Genomic DNA, 15000 nt, shown 5'->3' on the forward strand with positions numbered 1-15000 from the left:
ACTTCTATGCACGCGCACACACATACACACACACACACACACACACATGCTGAACCACCAGTAGGGTGGGCTCAGCGTGAGCCAGTACTGAGAGCATTTCATTCATATGCTTTTGGTGTTCCGATCCGCTTTTTGGCTCTGGTTGCAGACCTCCCACTGCCTCACGAGATGGTGACAGACACTTTGCTATACTTGCGGATTAGCCCGTAGACTGGTGTCAAATTAGCCCCTTTAAAAACACACACTGCATACTTTTGCTGCAACACGAGTGTGACACTAACCATTCTAATATGTTTTGGCTCACTGACACATCCATATTAAGTGTCAGTGTGACACCTGATGTTGATCTCAGGTGTGATGCTGCTTCAACATGCGGTTGTTGTGCTGGCTTGTGTTGTGGTATGTCATCCCCGAGGGGGGAAGTCGGGGCAGGAAGGCTAGGCTCTGTTAGCAAGGCTAGGCTAACTGCTGAGCAAGGCCTGTGGGGCCTTTGGTTAGCAGGTGAGCCGTCATGGCATCCCGCAAGGACTGGGAAACCGAGGGAAGCGCAAAGAAAAGCCTCATTTAAGGAGGTTTGGGGATGATTGGCATCTTTGATAGGATTAGTGTCTCCTTGATATTCAGGTCTCTAATCCTTGTTTTTTTTTTTCTCCCTCCTTTTTGGGAAGAAAGGTTAACAAATGGAGAATTACACCACGTTGGTGGGGCGGGGGAGCTCGGAGGAAGGGGTGGGGAGGGGAGGGGAGAGGGACGATCCCGAATGTAGACCTATTGTCCGTTGTCTTGTTGAACATTTCGGTTTATTCTTTTGCTGTGCAAAGTCACTCTTTGTGCGTCGTGCGTGCCAATACCCCAAAAGACTCTGTTAGTAAAAAAGAAAAGAGAAAATGTATTCTGCCTGGGTATTGTTCCCCATGGAATATCATTTAACTGCCTACCAGAGATGGATTTCTTGCATAATGTCGAAGCAAAGCAGAGATGATGGGGGGCTGGGTGGTGTTTGAGAAAAAAAGTAAATTGTTTTGCCAGGTTGGATGCGGAGGATAATGCAGGCCCCTCCTCCTCATCAGGAGGCTTTCATAGCGTGTGTGTCTCCCTGTGATCTGCCTTTAACCCCTGTCTGCTCGGCAGCCGCGGCAACAAAAGAACTCCCCACCCACCCAGTGGCCTTGAAAGAGCAGCTGTTTAGTTGCATAGCAGCAAATAGCCATCAAAATGCCATCTTTGTGGGTTGAACTGGGAGACTGTCAGAAGCTGAAGTAAGACTGTGTGTGCGTCTCTCTCTCTCTCTCTCTCTCTCTCTCCTCCTCCTCCCCTCTTCCACCAGCATAGCACTCCACACCACTCGCTTTTTCTTCCCCAAGTGGTGGCCCTATTGGTTCCAAAATGGGCTGTAATTAAGATGTGTGGCGCAGGAAACAGAGCGAGTGGGGCGTTGAAAGTAACCTATTTGTCCCACATAATAGGAACACGATGTTGTGTGAGTTGGAGGCATAGAGATAGAGAGAGAGGGAGAGAGAGAGAGAGAGAGGGAGGGAGGGGGGGTGAGGAAGGGCAAGAAAAAGAGTGATGAGTCGAAGGGGTGAGGGACCAAAGCTCGCAGGCACCACCAGCTTTGGATCAGTGCATTTTCATGCGCCCCTCCCATGACGGAAAGTAGAATAGATTGTTTGGGTCGATAGTGCCTTGCGAGACTTCCTGGGCACGCTGATAAGGCAGCCGAGATGGTTATCATTTAAAGGGGCCTCGGTGCAGCGTGCCTCTCCGTGCCTCATCCCATTACCTGTTGATGGCTGCTGGCAGCGGCGTGGAGGCCCTTCTCCTGGCACCGCCCTCCTCCTCTCGCTTTTTATCAGCTGGACGGGGGTTTCAGGCGGATGCCGCTGCAAAGCTGAGCTGCACGGTGGCGGTTGAGGAGGAAGGGGCCGCTGTGATGTATGGGGCGCGATGTGTGATTAATGAAGAGTGTTTATCGCAACATCTGTGTCACGTCGGCGACTCTGGCAGAGCAGAACAGAGCAGGGAGAGAGGGAGGAGTGGAGGGGGTAAAGTGGTGTGTGTGAGTGTGTGTTTGGGGGGGGGGGGTTGAGGATTGTGACTTGTCTGGGCCCCATGGAGCGGCTACAGATGAAGAACCAGGCAAGAGCCATCCTGGCTGCTTCGCCAGATCACGTCTGATCCTTCAGACCTGCGCAGAGATAACGGCTCAAAAATCCACAAGCTTTTAGACAAAATCCTCATTTGCACTTTTTAGCCAGGGCTTTTATCTGCTGGTGAGTCTGTAGGCTCAACTATTCGTTCCATATCTGAAGTGTATATGTGTGGGAGTATGTATGTGTGTGTGTGTGGGGTTGTCGTTTAAAACATTTTTAGATGATGATAGCGTGGTGTGGTCGATCAGGCCACCTGATGTTCTTCAGACTAACTGGCAGAGGCCTCCTATCTGCTTGGGCATCTTCTGCCCGTAGGTTTGCCAGAGGCTCTTATCACGCCGGCAGCCGAGCACACTTTGCATGCTCTTCATTTACCCAGGCGGCACGCGCGCCATAAAGGTTAATTGCGGCTCTCAATAAAAAAGACAGGCATAGCGGTGTCCCTCTCAGTAACCCAGTGTTCCATCTTCCCGGACTCAGTTGTAGTGCGTTGTGACAGAATCTGCACAGGGAATCATCCTTGGCGTCAGAGACTGGGTGCTAACCCGCTGAGCAACACTAGCATTCCTTTGGTTTGAACGCCATTGCGAGACACAGAGCTATCTTCACTCTCGCCTGATGGTTTGTGCTTCTAAGTCTAAGGAGCTGGTAAAAAGCACAGTGTAAACGACTGTTTTGTCTGAGTACGCTAGGAGTTCTTCATGCTCAAAAAGGGAGAGTCTGCTGCTAGCTCATTGGCTTCTCGCTAGCTGCTGCTAGTGCCTCGTCTGCCGGTTCTCTCGGCGATGTTGACGCGCAGCCAGAAGGTTCTGCCGTGTCCCCAAGTGCTCATATTATGGGAATGATGAAGCTGGCGTACCTGTAATTTGAAAACAGATGGTTTCATCTTTTGAATATTTATAACAATCAAAACAATTTCTGCGCTATTCACCCTGAGGCCACTGAAGGTGTTAAGACTTCAGGTTTAATGAAAAGGACTCCTGCCTTTGTGAGGAATGCGCTGAAATATACTCCTTTTTTAAAACAAAATGAGGGGGGGGGGGGGGTTGGGGGGGCATGGGTCTCATGTAGTCAGGGGGGAGGTTTACACGTGCTGTGTGGCCTTACCTCTTTTAATGTTTTTGTTTTTTTTACTCCCTTCTCTCTTTTCATTTTTTCCCCTAAAAAACAGATTGTGGAAATGTCTCTGATCAAAACATTGAGAGGGGAAAAAAACTCCAACACCAAAGCATCATCTGTTCTAATTCCCAGCCTTTAAAGATGCAGAAATCTGATACATGTGATCCCAACATACTGTAATTCAAGACACAATTTAGCATTACACATGCAAACGTGTGGCACACAAGGCTGCTAATTCTGTTTGTTTTACCTGAACACAGGTGTTTTGTTTTGTTTCATGCTCTGTGGCATTTGGTATAAAGGGACACATTCATTTCTTTATTTTCGTCTGATTTGTTTTTTCATTAAGGCCTATGCATGAGTGATTTGTAATGCTGACAGCCGTTGTGCACTAGTATTCAACACAGAGACATGCACACACACACACACACACACACACACACAGAGACACACACACACACACACAGAGACACACACACACAGAGAGACACACTCACATTGACCATACCTCATAGTGCATGCTCCACAGATTTTGGGATACAGTACAGTAGATGTGTGTTGTGCTCCATTGTAGATTGTGAAAGGCCGTTTTCTCTGCCTCCTCCTCTCTTTCAGAGTATGATTTCCTCCATTGTGAACAGCACTTACTATGCAAATGTGTCTGCGGCGAAGTGTCAGGAATTTGGGCGCTGGTATAAACATTTCAAGAAGACAAAAGATATGATGGGTAAGCAAAACCAAGTAGCGCCTATGCTACAGCAACACTTGTCCTGTCACACCTCCAATCAACACTGGAAATGAGTTGCGTGATTCACTTGTGTGTGTCTGTGACTGTGTGTGTGTCTGTGTCTGTGTCTGTGTCTGTGTGCGCGTGTTTTCAATATTAGAGGTGAGTGTGTGTGAGTGTGTGTGTTTGTTTGTGGCCCCTTGCATGCATTACAGGAACTAATTTGAACAGGTTCCACATTAAGCCGAGTTTTATGTGTTTGTACAATACAACAATTGTATTTTATAGGTTTTGTTTTTTCTATAAATGTATTTATTTTTCTCTTGTTATTGAATGGCAGAATGTAAATAGACAAACAGGGAAAACGAGGAAATGATCCCCTCCCAAAAAAGCAATTAATAAGTAATTAACTGAAAAAGCAGTTAAGTAAAAGTAGGAAGAAATGTAAAACTGAATGGTAGTATAACAACATAGCTGGCCATAAAAGGAAAGTTGCAGCAACACAAGAGGATATACTCTTGTTTTTTATCATATTTATATTATCACCAGCAGTTTTGTGAACTAATCATTCAGGAAGTGAGTGATAGCAACTTGTGGTATTGGTGGTGCCCTCCTAGTGCCAGTAGCATATCTTCCCCATCCGCTGCACACAAACACACACACACACACACACACACACACACACACACACACACACAATGGTGCATGGAGCCACTAACACAATATTCCTGTCTTTCTTTCCGCACCTGTGTTTGTGTGTACGCCTTTGTGTGTGTGTGTGTGTGTGTGTGTGTGTGTGACTGCGCAGTCATGCGCCAACCCTCCCAGCTGGAGGGCTACCTGGGGACGTGTGTCCTCCACGACAGCCCGCGTGGCACCACAGTAGGTACGTCACGTGTCACACCCCCTCCCCAGTCCCACACCCCCCACTCACCCCCCCCACCCCCACCCCTCGCAGGGCAAACCACATGTGCACCCGCAAGCTGGCACCCTCAGGTGCCTGTTGCCCCCGGCGATACTTAGGGCTCCCTTCATATTCACGTGCGGAAGAGCGGGCGAGCAGGGATGGGTTCTCCGCACTCACCTCAAACTGGCAGTGCTTGTGAGTGTGTGTGTGTGTTTGTGTGTGTGAGTGTGTGAGTTTGAGTGTGTTTGTGAGTGTGATTGTGACTCGCCCCCTCCCCGCAGCACCGGTCAAGAGGGAAGATCTTCTTCACACACACGCACACACACACATGCACAGGTATCTCTCTCTCTCTCTCATGCACCTACACACATACGCACGCGCACACACACACACACACACACACATACACACACACATACATTTAAATGCTTTTATTTGGATCCTAAAGGCAAGCAAGGAAAACAAGATCCAAATACTCTGGCGCTCACACAGACACACATTCTTTCTAACTAGTTCTCTAAACCTGTCCACTATCCATATTGTGGTGGCTCAGTCACTCTTTTGTTTTTGCACGCTGTGAGGAAAGAAATACAGAGAGAGGGGGGGGGGAGTGGTAGTTATTGTTTGCTGTGTCTTTTTTTTTTTCTGGAGTGGACTGAGTGAGTGGCCTGTGAAAGGTAGGCCTCTTAAGAGAGGAGGCAGCCCTGGAGAGCGGCGGCTCCAGTGAAAGAGCTCCCTGGCTGGTCCACGCGGGGCTGGGCAGGCCTCCCACTGCTGGAGGCTGGGCAAGCATGAGGGCCCACTCACCGACAGATACAGAGAGAGAGAGAGAGAGAGAGACAGAGAGAGAAATGGAGTCAGTGAAGCTGTGGGTTTACCGTAGCCCCCTTCCTTCCTCTGTCTCCCATTCCTTCTCTTCCTCTCTCCCTCTCTCTTTCAGAAATCCTCGCTGTCTTTACATATCAGTCTTGTCACTGTCTTTGGCATCTCTCTCTCTCTCTCATCTCTCTCTCTCTCTCTCTCTCTCTCTCTCTCTCGCTCTATCTCCCTCCCGCACTCGGTACGCTGCGGCGGCTCAGCCCAGTCCCGGCCGGCCCACATCCTCGTCTCCCCATTGTGCCGCTAATCTCGGCCTCTTTGTGCCAGATTCCACACAAGGGCTCCCCCGTTCCTCCGCACGCCTTCGCCAGTGCCTGCACCCCTCTCTCTCCCTCCCTCTCTCTCTTCCTCTCTCTCTCTCTCTCTCTCTCTGTCCCCCTCTCTCTCTCCCATGTTTTTCTCTCTCTCTCTCTGTCTCTCTCTCTTGCCTTTTCAATTTACATGGAAATGGTGTGTGTGCCCCCCAGCAGTTTTCGCGACACAGAGGAAAAAAAGGGGAGAAAGACAAGCAAGGAAAAAGAAGCAAACGAGAAGAAAGGGCTCACGGTTAGCATCAGAGTGAGGGAATGAGGCGGATTATGGGGGAGCTTTGATTATTACCAAGTTTTTTTGTTTTCGGAGGAGACTGAAAGAAACAGCTTTGGTTGGTTTTTGCTGCTCTCCCGACAGTTAAGACATATGCACGTAATACTTCCGATTATTGTACGTATTTTTTTGGAGGGACTCCATACACTTAATCTCTTCTTTATCTCTTATTGATTTTTGTTTTTGATGATTTTCCAACATGCCTGTTTGTGGTCTTTAGAATCCCTGCGCTACATTGTAGCTGCCTTGAGTTGGGATTATTTTCTTTTGCCTACTAGTAGGTGTCATACATACATAACATTTTCTGAGCATTTAAATGTGTTTTTTTATTTGTAATTATTTATTTTTTTTGCTGGAAATCTAGAACAGTTTCTAGTTGTCCCCAATTCCGAAGCCCCTGATTAAATGTCAAATGGTGTTTGTGTACACCTTTTAGTATTTCTGGCTCTTTAAACTGGGTCCATTTAAACGCATAACATTACAATTTGCACAGGCAGTGATATTTATAACTATCAGGAGACTCAAAAAGCCACTGTATCCTTCCTGTCCTGTCAAGCCTAGCCTATATAGGAGGCTCAGGCTTGGAGCACAGTCCTTCGCCCGCGTTATATTTAGACTTTCCCAAAATTTCATATTGGCCAGCTTGCGTACCTTGTTTTAGAATTAAGAGCATAAAGGCCGATTCAGGTTTATCAGCCCTACCCCCATTTGAAGCATCCTCTCCCTCTGCCTGCCACTATACCATGGAGTTTACACAGGCTTGTTGTTATAACTCACATGATTCGGCCACGGACATTATAAACTAATTTCACAAGCTGCCAAGTTCTGGAGATAGAGGTCGCAACACTGGGCCCCTTTTATTTGCTGCTGGAACAGACGAGAGTTTTACAGTCGCCATGCTGGAACACTGGACACGCCATTTGTTCTGTGTGGTGACACATCACCAGTCGCCACTCTAGATATGGTTTAGCCAGCGACAAAATGTCTGTCTCTGCAAAAAAAAAATGTGTCGCCATAGTTTCAGACAATTGTTTCAGGAAATATTTTGATGTGGCAGCAGGTATTATCTGTTGCGGTATTGTTTTGTTTTTAGGTCGTATGTGTTCGAGCTGATCTCACTGTCATTGTCATACGTCTTTAAGTGATTGTTTTTAGAACAGTGACGCTGCTGTCTAGATTAGCCCCAAAAATGTGCAAAGTGTGCAGCAGGCTGCTTTTTACCAGTGAGACGTGACCAAACAATGCTGTCCCTGGTGATGAAGACTGACTGCCCTGACCCCAAAACAATGTGTCGTGAAGAAAACGCAACAGAAAGACCCTGACGCACACACTTCTTGTTTGTTCTTGTTGCAGCAGAGATGGACGGCCTGTCGGAGCTGTCCCCACCGGGCCCAAACCACATGAGCTTCAGCCAGCAGCCCATCCCGGGCAGCACAGCCGAGCAGTCGCCCTCGCCAGTCACGCTGCCCCATAGCGGCCAGGCGCCCGGCCGTGCCCAGCTCCCCGGCCTGCACCCGGGCTTGGTGTCCACGCCCATCAGCCCACAGCTGGTCAACCAGCAGATCGTCATGGCACAGATCCTCAACCAGCAGTACGCCGTCAACCGCCTGCTGGCCCAGCAGTCGCTCAGCCAGCAGTACCTGAACCACCCGCCCGTCAACCGCTCGCTCAACAAGCCGCTCGACGCCCAGGTCACGTCCAACACCGAGGTGTCGTCCGACATCTACCAGTGGGTGCGCGACGAACTAAAGAGGGCAGGCATCTCCCAGGCTGTGTTCGCCCGAGTGGCCTTCAACAGAACCCAGGTAAGGAACGAGAAATAACTGAAAAGTGTTTATTTTTTGATGTAATCCATATTGTTTAACTACAATGTAATTATCATTTGTTACTTAAGTTAAGTTTAATTTAGTAAAACTGGTTTTCCTGTGTGACACACTGTCTGAATCAATTCTAGGGGGTAACAAGTTAACATACCCCCATTTCTTGTGTACTCAAAGCACAGCACTCCATAAACCTCAAAACATTATAGTTGCCTCATTATGTAAACTGTAAGTGTATTGACAATTTATTAATTGAGAAAGTATAGTGTTCTATAGGCGCAAGAAGTATCTTTACAGTGTTCATGTCACCTCACGTATGGTTTATCAAGATAGTTGCCCAACACCCCCCCCCTTCCCCCTTTTTTTTTTGGGAACAAACAAACAAGTGCCCCAGTGGGATGTGTCACCAATGTGTTTCCGTTTAGTCAGCAAAAAGGGCAGATTGTTGTCATGACAAACAGTGGACCGAGACTGTAAGGCATTATGGGTAGACGTGGGTGGTGTCCTGTTGGGAGCTCCATTGTCTCCGGTTTAATAATGGCCTCTATGAAATCACCATCAACTTAAATGAAGTCAGCACTTCACATTTCGAACGTCAAACACAAAACACGTATGCTGTTGCATTCTTGCACAAAGAATCAGGCAGAATGCATAGGCACGTTCGTTGTTTTTGCTGCACTGTTTACTGCCAAGCCGTAAGGATCCGCGCACAAGACAAGGCGGACTTGCTGACGTGCGCCCAGGTCGGAGCTAGGCCTGCCATTACTGGTGAGGGCAATTATTAAAACAATCTCGGCTTTAGTCTCCTGCTGAGACTCGAGCGCCATGACAACTGTTTACCCTCATCAGGTGAGACAAAGAGAGAGACCTACCTGGCAGGGTGCCACAGCAAGCAGAGGGTTGGAGGGGGGGGTGGCAAGCGAGCAGGCTTGGTCATGGAGCGGCGTGGAACAAAAAAAAAAACACAAAAAGAACCCATGTGATTTGAGTTTTAGGAGAGGAGGCCCGAGAGAGAGAGAGAGAGAGAGAGAGAGAGAGAGAGAGAGAGAGAGAGAGAAAGAGATAATGTCTGAAGACAAGCAGCGCACTTTGTGGGGGGAGGTTCGCAGCAAACCTCATTACTGCCTTCGCGGCTTTGAAGTTTTGTGTGAAACTGATAAAAATCTATTGGAATCAGTGAATGTGTGTGTGTATGTTAGCCTGCGTGTGTACACGCAAATGTGTGTGTGTGTGTGTATGTGTGTGCTTATGTGTGTGTCAAGTGGAGGGAGCAGACAGTCATGTTTTTGTGCAAATTGGCAGCCTCTCCATTTATCTGTGCGGTAAAGAATTTGTGATGTGCTTTTCTTTTCTTTTTTTTTTTTTTTTGGAGAGCTCTTGTAATATTTATTGTGCGTTCCTCTGATGCATTTTAATGAACACAGCTTGTAACGACATGTTGAGGCGTTGACTTTTTGCAGGCTTGGTGGCCTTAGTGATGATCCTGGAGCAAGACGGGTGGGTTGGAGTGGGGTAGGGGTGAGGTAATGCAGTAAACCTGCTTATGAGTGAATATAAGACGCATGACGTGTGGATCCTGATACCATGATCAGCATTAACTAGCTCTGCAAATTCCATGTGATCCAATTCACCATATCAAGTGAATTAATCCTCATTTGTTTCACATTGGACCCCAGCAACTTAGTTTTGAACAGAGAGTGATGGTGAAATACCTTCTCAAGTCTGTGTTTAACTTTTGTTCAAACGCTTAATCTCTTGAATCCCAACTGCACAATGAAGTGAATATTGATCTGTTGGAACAGTGAGTAAATTGGGATTGAAATGAGTCAAGTGTTAGCAGTAGCTGAACTGGGGGCTACTCACAAACTGAGGAGTGGGCTTTGCTTGGTGGGTTTATGTCCTGGACAAATCAGTTTAACACACTCTCTCTCTGTCTCTTCTCTCTCTATCACCCACACATATACAAACACACATACACACAAACACGCGTGCACACATGCACATACTCTACACACATAAACTGACATCGGAAGTCCCTGCAAATATAGTTTTTGCACTGTAGCAAGTTCACCACATTTGCATTTACCTTCAGCATCCTTTAAGCTGTAGTGGCTAGCTAACTAGCACTGCTTTGAGATTGCCCACAAATCTCTCAGTGGTTGGTTAAGCTCTCAGAACCCCCTGAAAGCTTTCCTTGTGTTAAGAAAACAACACAAGAGCTTACAATTATAGTAGATGATTTAGATGACATTAAAAATGTATTTCATTGAAAAGAGTACAACGTTGGCTCTGCGTAGACCGTTGTGTGTTTTTGAGAAAGACATTTCTACCTCAGACTGCATCCTTTCCACCACACAGTGCTGCTGCTCTGACAGGAAAAACCCACCAAGACTTTCTTCTAAACTCTAACTCTTTTCTCTGTTGTCTTTTCTTCATCCTATTTTCTCCCACCCATTTCTTCTCTCTCTCTCTCTGTCTCCCTCTATCTCTGTCCCTCCCTCTCCCCCCTCTCTCTCTCTCTCTCTCTCTTTCTCTCTCTCTCTCACTCTCTGTCTCTCTCTCTTCGTCCCTCAGGGCCTGCTATCAGAGATCCTGCGTAAGGAGGAGGACCCCAAGACGGCCTCCCAGTCTCTGCTGGTCAACCTGCGTGCCATGCAGAACTTCCTGCAGCTGCCCGAGGCCGAGCGCGACCGCATCTACCAGGAGGAGCGCGAGAGGAGCCTGACGGCCGCCTCCGCCATGGGGCCCGCCCCTCTCATCAGCACCCCGCCCGCCCGGCCTGTGCAGGTACACCACGACAACGATGTCCCACTTCCACGCTCTGACCAATCCTATATGATCAGCACCACACCCGTCTGGCCCGTAAAGGTACACGGCATCACCTCTGCACTCATATCAGACCCGTGTCATCTGCATCCCACCCGCGCAACACTCACAGGCTCGCCACAGTACATATCAGAAACCGTCATGGGAATAAAACTCACTTTCACACTCGCACCAAAACCTGTACCAGTTGGCTAACGAGCTACACCCACATACTCTCTAAGAGCACAGTCAGATACGATAGCACAGTCAGATATGATAGTGCTGTCCACTGATCAGAAAGATAATATTGTGGAACCCATTAAAAGGAGTCCTTGAAAATGGAATCTTCTTGAATACACCAGGAGCTGTTAACCTTTTAATGAACAACTACATGAGCAAAGAGTACGGCTGCGTACGGCTGATCATAGTTTAAAGAGTGGTACGGCTGATCATAGTTTAAAGAGTGGTACGGCTGATCATAGTTTAAAGAGTGGTACGGCTGATCATAGTTTAAAGAGTGGTACGGCTGATCATAGTTTAAAGAGTGGTACGGCTGATCATAGTTTAAAGAGTGGTACGGCTGATCATAGTTTAAAGAGTGGTACGGCTGATCATAGTTTAAAGAGTGGTACGGCTGATCATAGTTTAAAGAGTGGTACGGCTGATCATAGTTTAAAGAGTGGTATGGCTGATCATAGTTTCCATGGCGTTTTCTAAGAACACCTCAAAGCTAATCAGATCTATTATCTTATGATTACGTTACGTCAAACCTACAAAGCTGAAGAATATCCATAATAGCCTTCAAAGCCACACATTAAAAACAAATCTAATATTCTCTCAGCTAATTCTCATAATATGCTCATTATCATATAATATATACAAATATTATTGGTCATATTTGTTATTATTAGATATAAAATATTTTGATTTGAGTTAGACCCATTGAAACTAAAGCCGCATGTTTTTTTTTTTAAGGACTCGGTGACACTGTGGTTGTGAAGCCTCAGAGCTGTGTGTTGCATGCTGTGTGTGCCTGTGCCCCTGCCAGTGCGGCTCCTGGTGACTAACTGAACTATTGTCCATTTCCTCTCCTGGTCGTACAGGAAGAGAGAGCTGTGTGTGCTGACAAAAAAGCGCCCCCCTCTTGGGTGACTAAAGCTCAAAACACCCGCTCAAGTTCCTCCCTCGCGCCAACTGCCACCCACTTTACCTCGCTCATCCCGTAAATCACCAGTCGCCCAACATTTCAGCAGGGGCCCGAGCCGAGAGATGTGGTAACTCCTCTCTCTCTCTCTCTCTCTCTCTCTCTCTCTCTCTCTCTCTCTCTCTCTCTCTCTCTCTCTCTCTCTGTGTCTCTCCCTCTCTCTCTCTCTCTGTCTCTCCCTCTCTCTCTCTCTCTCTCTCTGTCTCTCCCTCTGCGGAAGCCCACTTAAAGTGCAGTTGAGTGCATCTTTGGTGGAGGGGAGACAAAGCGGCTCTGTGTGTTTGCTCTGCTGAAGAAGGGGCTTTCACTGGGGATAAAGAGCCTCACGGTGCCACTGCGCCTTGGACAGACAGACAGACAGACAGACAGGGCCCCATCACACAGCCACGGGAGAGAGAGAGAGGGAGAGAGAGAGAGAGAGAAGGAGGGAGGGAGAGCGAGAGAGAGTGAGGGAGGGAGGAAGAGAGAGAGAGGAGAGAAGGGGATGAAGAAAAGAAGACAGACCAGAGAGAAATAAAAGAAGGAGGAAGAAAGTCATGGTGTTTGCATGGAGCCGTCAGACCCTAAAACTGCCTCCTCTGTCTGAACCCTGCAGACAGTCAATCACTCTCAGATGGAGGCATCCGCCATGATTTACACGGCACTCCGTCATGACACTGACAGATCCTGCAATTATGGCAAACATGCGCCCGCATGGGGCACTCTGCGCTCCCCTCGCAGCCAGAGGAAGAGGTGCCCAGACCCCACGCCTAGGGCACCATTTGCATGGGCCACACCTCTTCCCATGATGCACTGCATCGACCTCCCACAGCCATTCCCAGGTGTAGAAGCAGCCACTTTGTAAGGCCATCGTTTCACCAAAAGAGCACATACCTTGCATTCTAGTCCAATGCATGTACCGTCTGTTTATTGTTCTTGAACTCTAAAGAAGAGTGAGTGAGAGAGGAAACAGGGCAAGTGTGATACAAGAGAGGACATTAAGTTCTTGGCTTCGCTCTGACAGACCCACAGCGTTGGTGTTGTGACGAGCCTGTCCCATAAATCAAGCAGGGTGGCAATCGTGGAAGGGCTGGGAGGAGTTTTATGACTGTCATAAAGGCAGCTGTGGAGGCATGTTTCCCACATATGTAAATGGAGCATCGGATGACTTGTGCAAGTTTGTGCACGTCACTGCCCCCCCCATCTCACACACACACACACACACACACACACACACACACACACACCCTTAACAATTAGATCTGGTCACAAAATAACTGGCTGCAGACACTCGTGCTTTGTGAGCCAATTATACCTTTCACTGGGTAAATAAATGAGGGGTATTTAGTTTTGTTGAAAATGTGGCAAGGCCTCTTTATCCAGAGGTGTTTTCCTCTAACATGTCAAAGCAAAAGCATGCTTATGCTTTCTTTTTTTAAGACTGATGAGGCACCACAGAGGGAGCAAAATGATTTAGGGAAAAAGCTTTTTCCGAACCGTTCCTCTATTTTTACCAGAGTTGAACATTCGCAGAAGTCGTGGTACGAAATTGGTTATATATAAAATTTGATGTGAAAAGTAAGTGTGTTTGTGTGTATGTGTTTCAGCCGAGGAGAGAGGAATGTAACAATGTGAGACCTGAAGACTGGAACCCGAGAATTCCTGTAGGAATCTCACCTGTGAGTAAATCACCCAGCCGCGTGACCAATAGGGTAAACATCTCACTCACTTCAGTTGAAGTCACTTTTTCTAACATGTTCAGTTATGTTTGTATGTATGTTTTCCTGTCACATTTCTGATGTTGACATTGAAAATAGCTACTCATAACTATGTGACTAACATATACTGTAGACATATCCAGACGTTTACCTTTTGTACTTGTAAAAAGAAAAATATATGCTCAGAGCATTTTACATATACAATGGTCTTGCTTTCCTATGCATGTATTTTGAAAAAAATGTAACCCGACGAACGTTTGTCTGTGTTCGTAAAGCGTGCTTATCCCTCCCAGGTGAAGCCCTCCCCCCTGCCCACTGAGTGGAACGGGAAGTCGGAGAGCTGCGTGCTCAACATCACCTCCTCCATCTACGACGAGATTCAGCAGGAGATGAAACGCGCCAAGGTGTCCCAGGCCATGTTCGCCAAGGTGGCCGCCTCCAAAAGCCAGGCAAGTGGCTGCTCATTGCTCTGTCCACTAGTTTCTACACCCAGCGCTCAGTGAACATGACTTCCTTCAGGACCACTCCTAGCGACAGTTTACAAATCAGTAGAGAAGTAACAGTTATCTTTGGCAGAACGGCTAAGTTCAGCGGGTCTTCAGCTAGTGGTATGTACAAAAGTAGATCGTAGAGCAGCTTCAACACCCCCAGAACAAGATGCACCAGCATTAGATAAGATGTTTTTAAAAGTAAAACAAATAAACACACAAATGATACAAAACAGTCAAACAGTAATACAAACAAGATAAATGCAACACAGAAATACTCACACTAATAAACTAATAACTTCTAACTAATAAATGTAGTCAAATATAAGGTGGGCATGCAGCACACTCATTTGAAGGGCAGCACAGTGGTAGAGCTGGGGTAGTGGTGGGTATTTGTTTGGCAAACTCTGCTGGCAACTCTGGAATGACAGGGGACTGGTTTAGATGGACCACCTTAACTCAGAGAGCCACTGTGGTTGGCTCCGGTGAATCAGCTGAGCGTCAGCTGTTGTGCTAAACAGCAGGCAGATTGCTGTGGCCTACCAGAACTGCTGTATATTGTTCATAAAGAAAACGATTGCCCCTCCCGCAAAGTAACAGCCATCGATCTGTAGAG

General features: G+C 47.3%; 2 protein-coding genes across 18 annotated transcripts in view; one reads left to right on the forward strand and one right to left on the reverse strand.

The window, feature by feature from the left end:
• Positions 1 to 15000, reverse strand: part of septin7b (septin 7b) — a 407282-nt gene that overhangs the window by 220058 nt on the left and 172224 nt on the right. The window lies entirely within an intron of this gene.
• satb1b (SATB homeobox 1b) overlaps positions 1 to 15000 on the forward strand; it is a 53308-nt gene that overhangs the window by 19701 nt on the left and 18607 nt on the right. For 5 of the 16 annotated variants that reach the window (XM_076280787.1, XM_076280790.1, XM_076280795.1 and 2 more), the window contains exons 6-11: positions 3888 to 3999; positions 4808 to 4885; positions 7724 to 8175; positions 10765 to 11058; positions 13786 to 13890; positions 14172 to 14345. In XM_076280787.1, coding sequence (XP_076136902.1) covers positions 3888 to 3999; positions 4808 to 4885; positions 7724 to 8175; positions 10765 to 11058; positions 13786 to 13890; positions 14172 to 14345 — 1215 coding nt within the window. The remainder of the gene's footprint in view (positions 1 to 3887; positions 4000 to 4807; positions 4886 to 7723; positions 8176 to 10764; positions 11059 to 13785; positions 13891 to 14171; positions 14346 to 15000) is intronic. The other 11 variants (XM_076280801.1, XM_076280803.1, XM_076280792.1 and 8 more) reach the window with 10 other exon arrangements.

This window comes from Alosa pseudoharengus, unplaced genomic scaffold, assembly GCF_046254945.1.
Source record: "Alosa pseudoharengus isolate Yale_2024_CS ecotype anadromous, Long Island Sound unplaced genomic scaffold, YU_APseudo_1.1 YU_APseudo_1.1_scf_12, whole genome shotgun sequence".
Taxonomy (NCBI): domain Eukaryota; kingdom Metazoa; phylum Chordata; class Actinopteri; order Clupeiformes; family Clupeidae; genus Alosa; species Alosa pseudoharengus.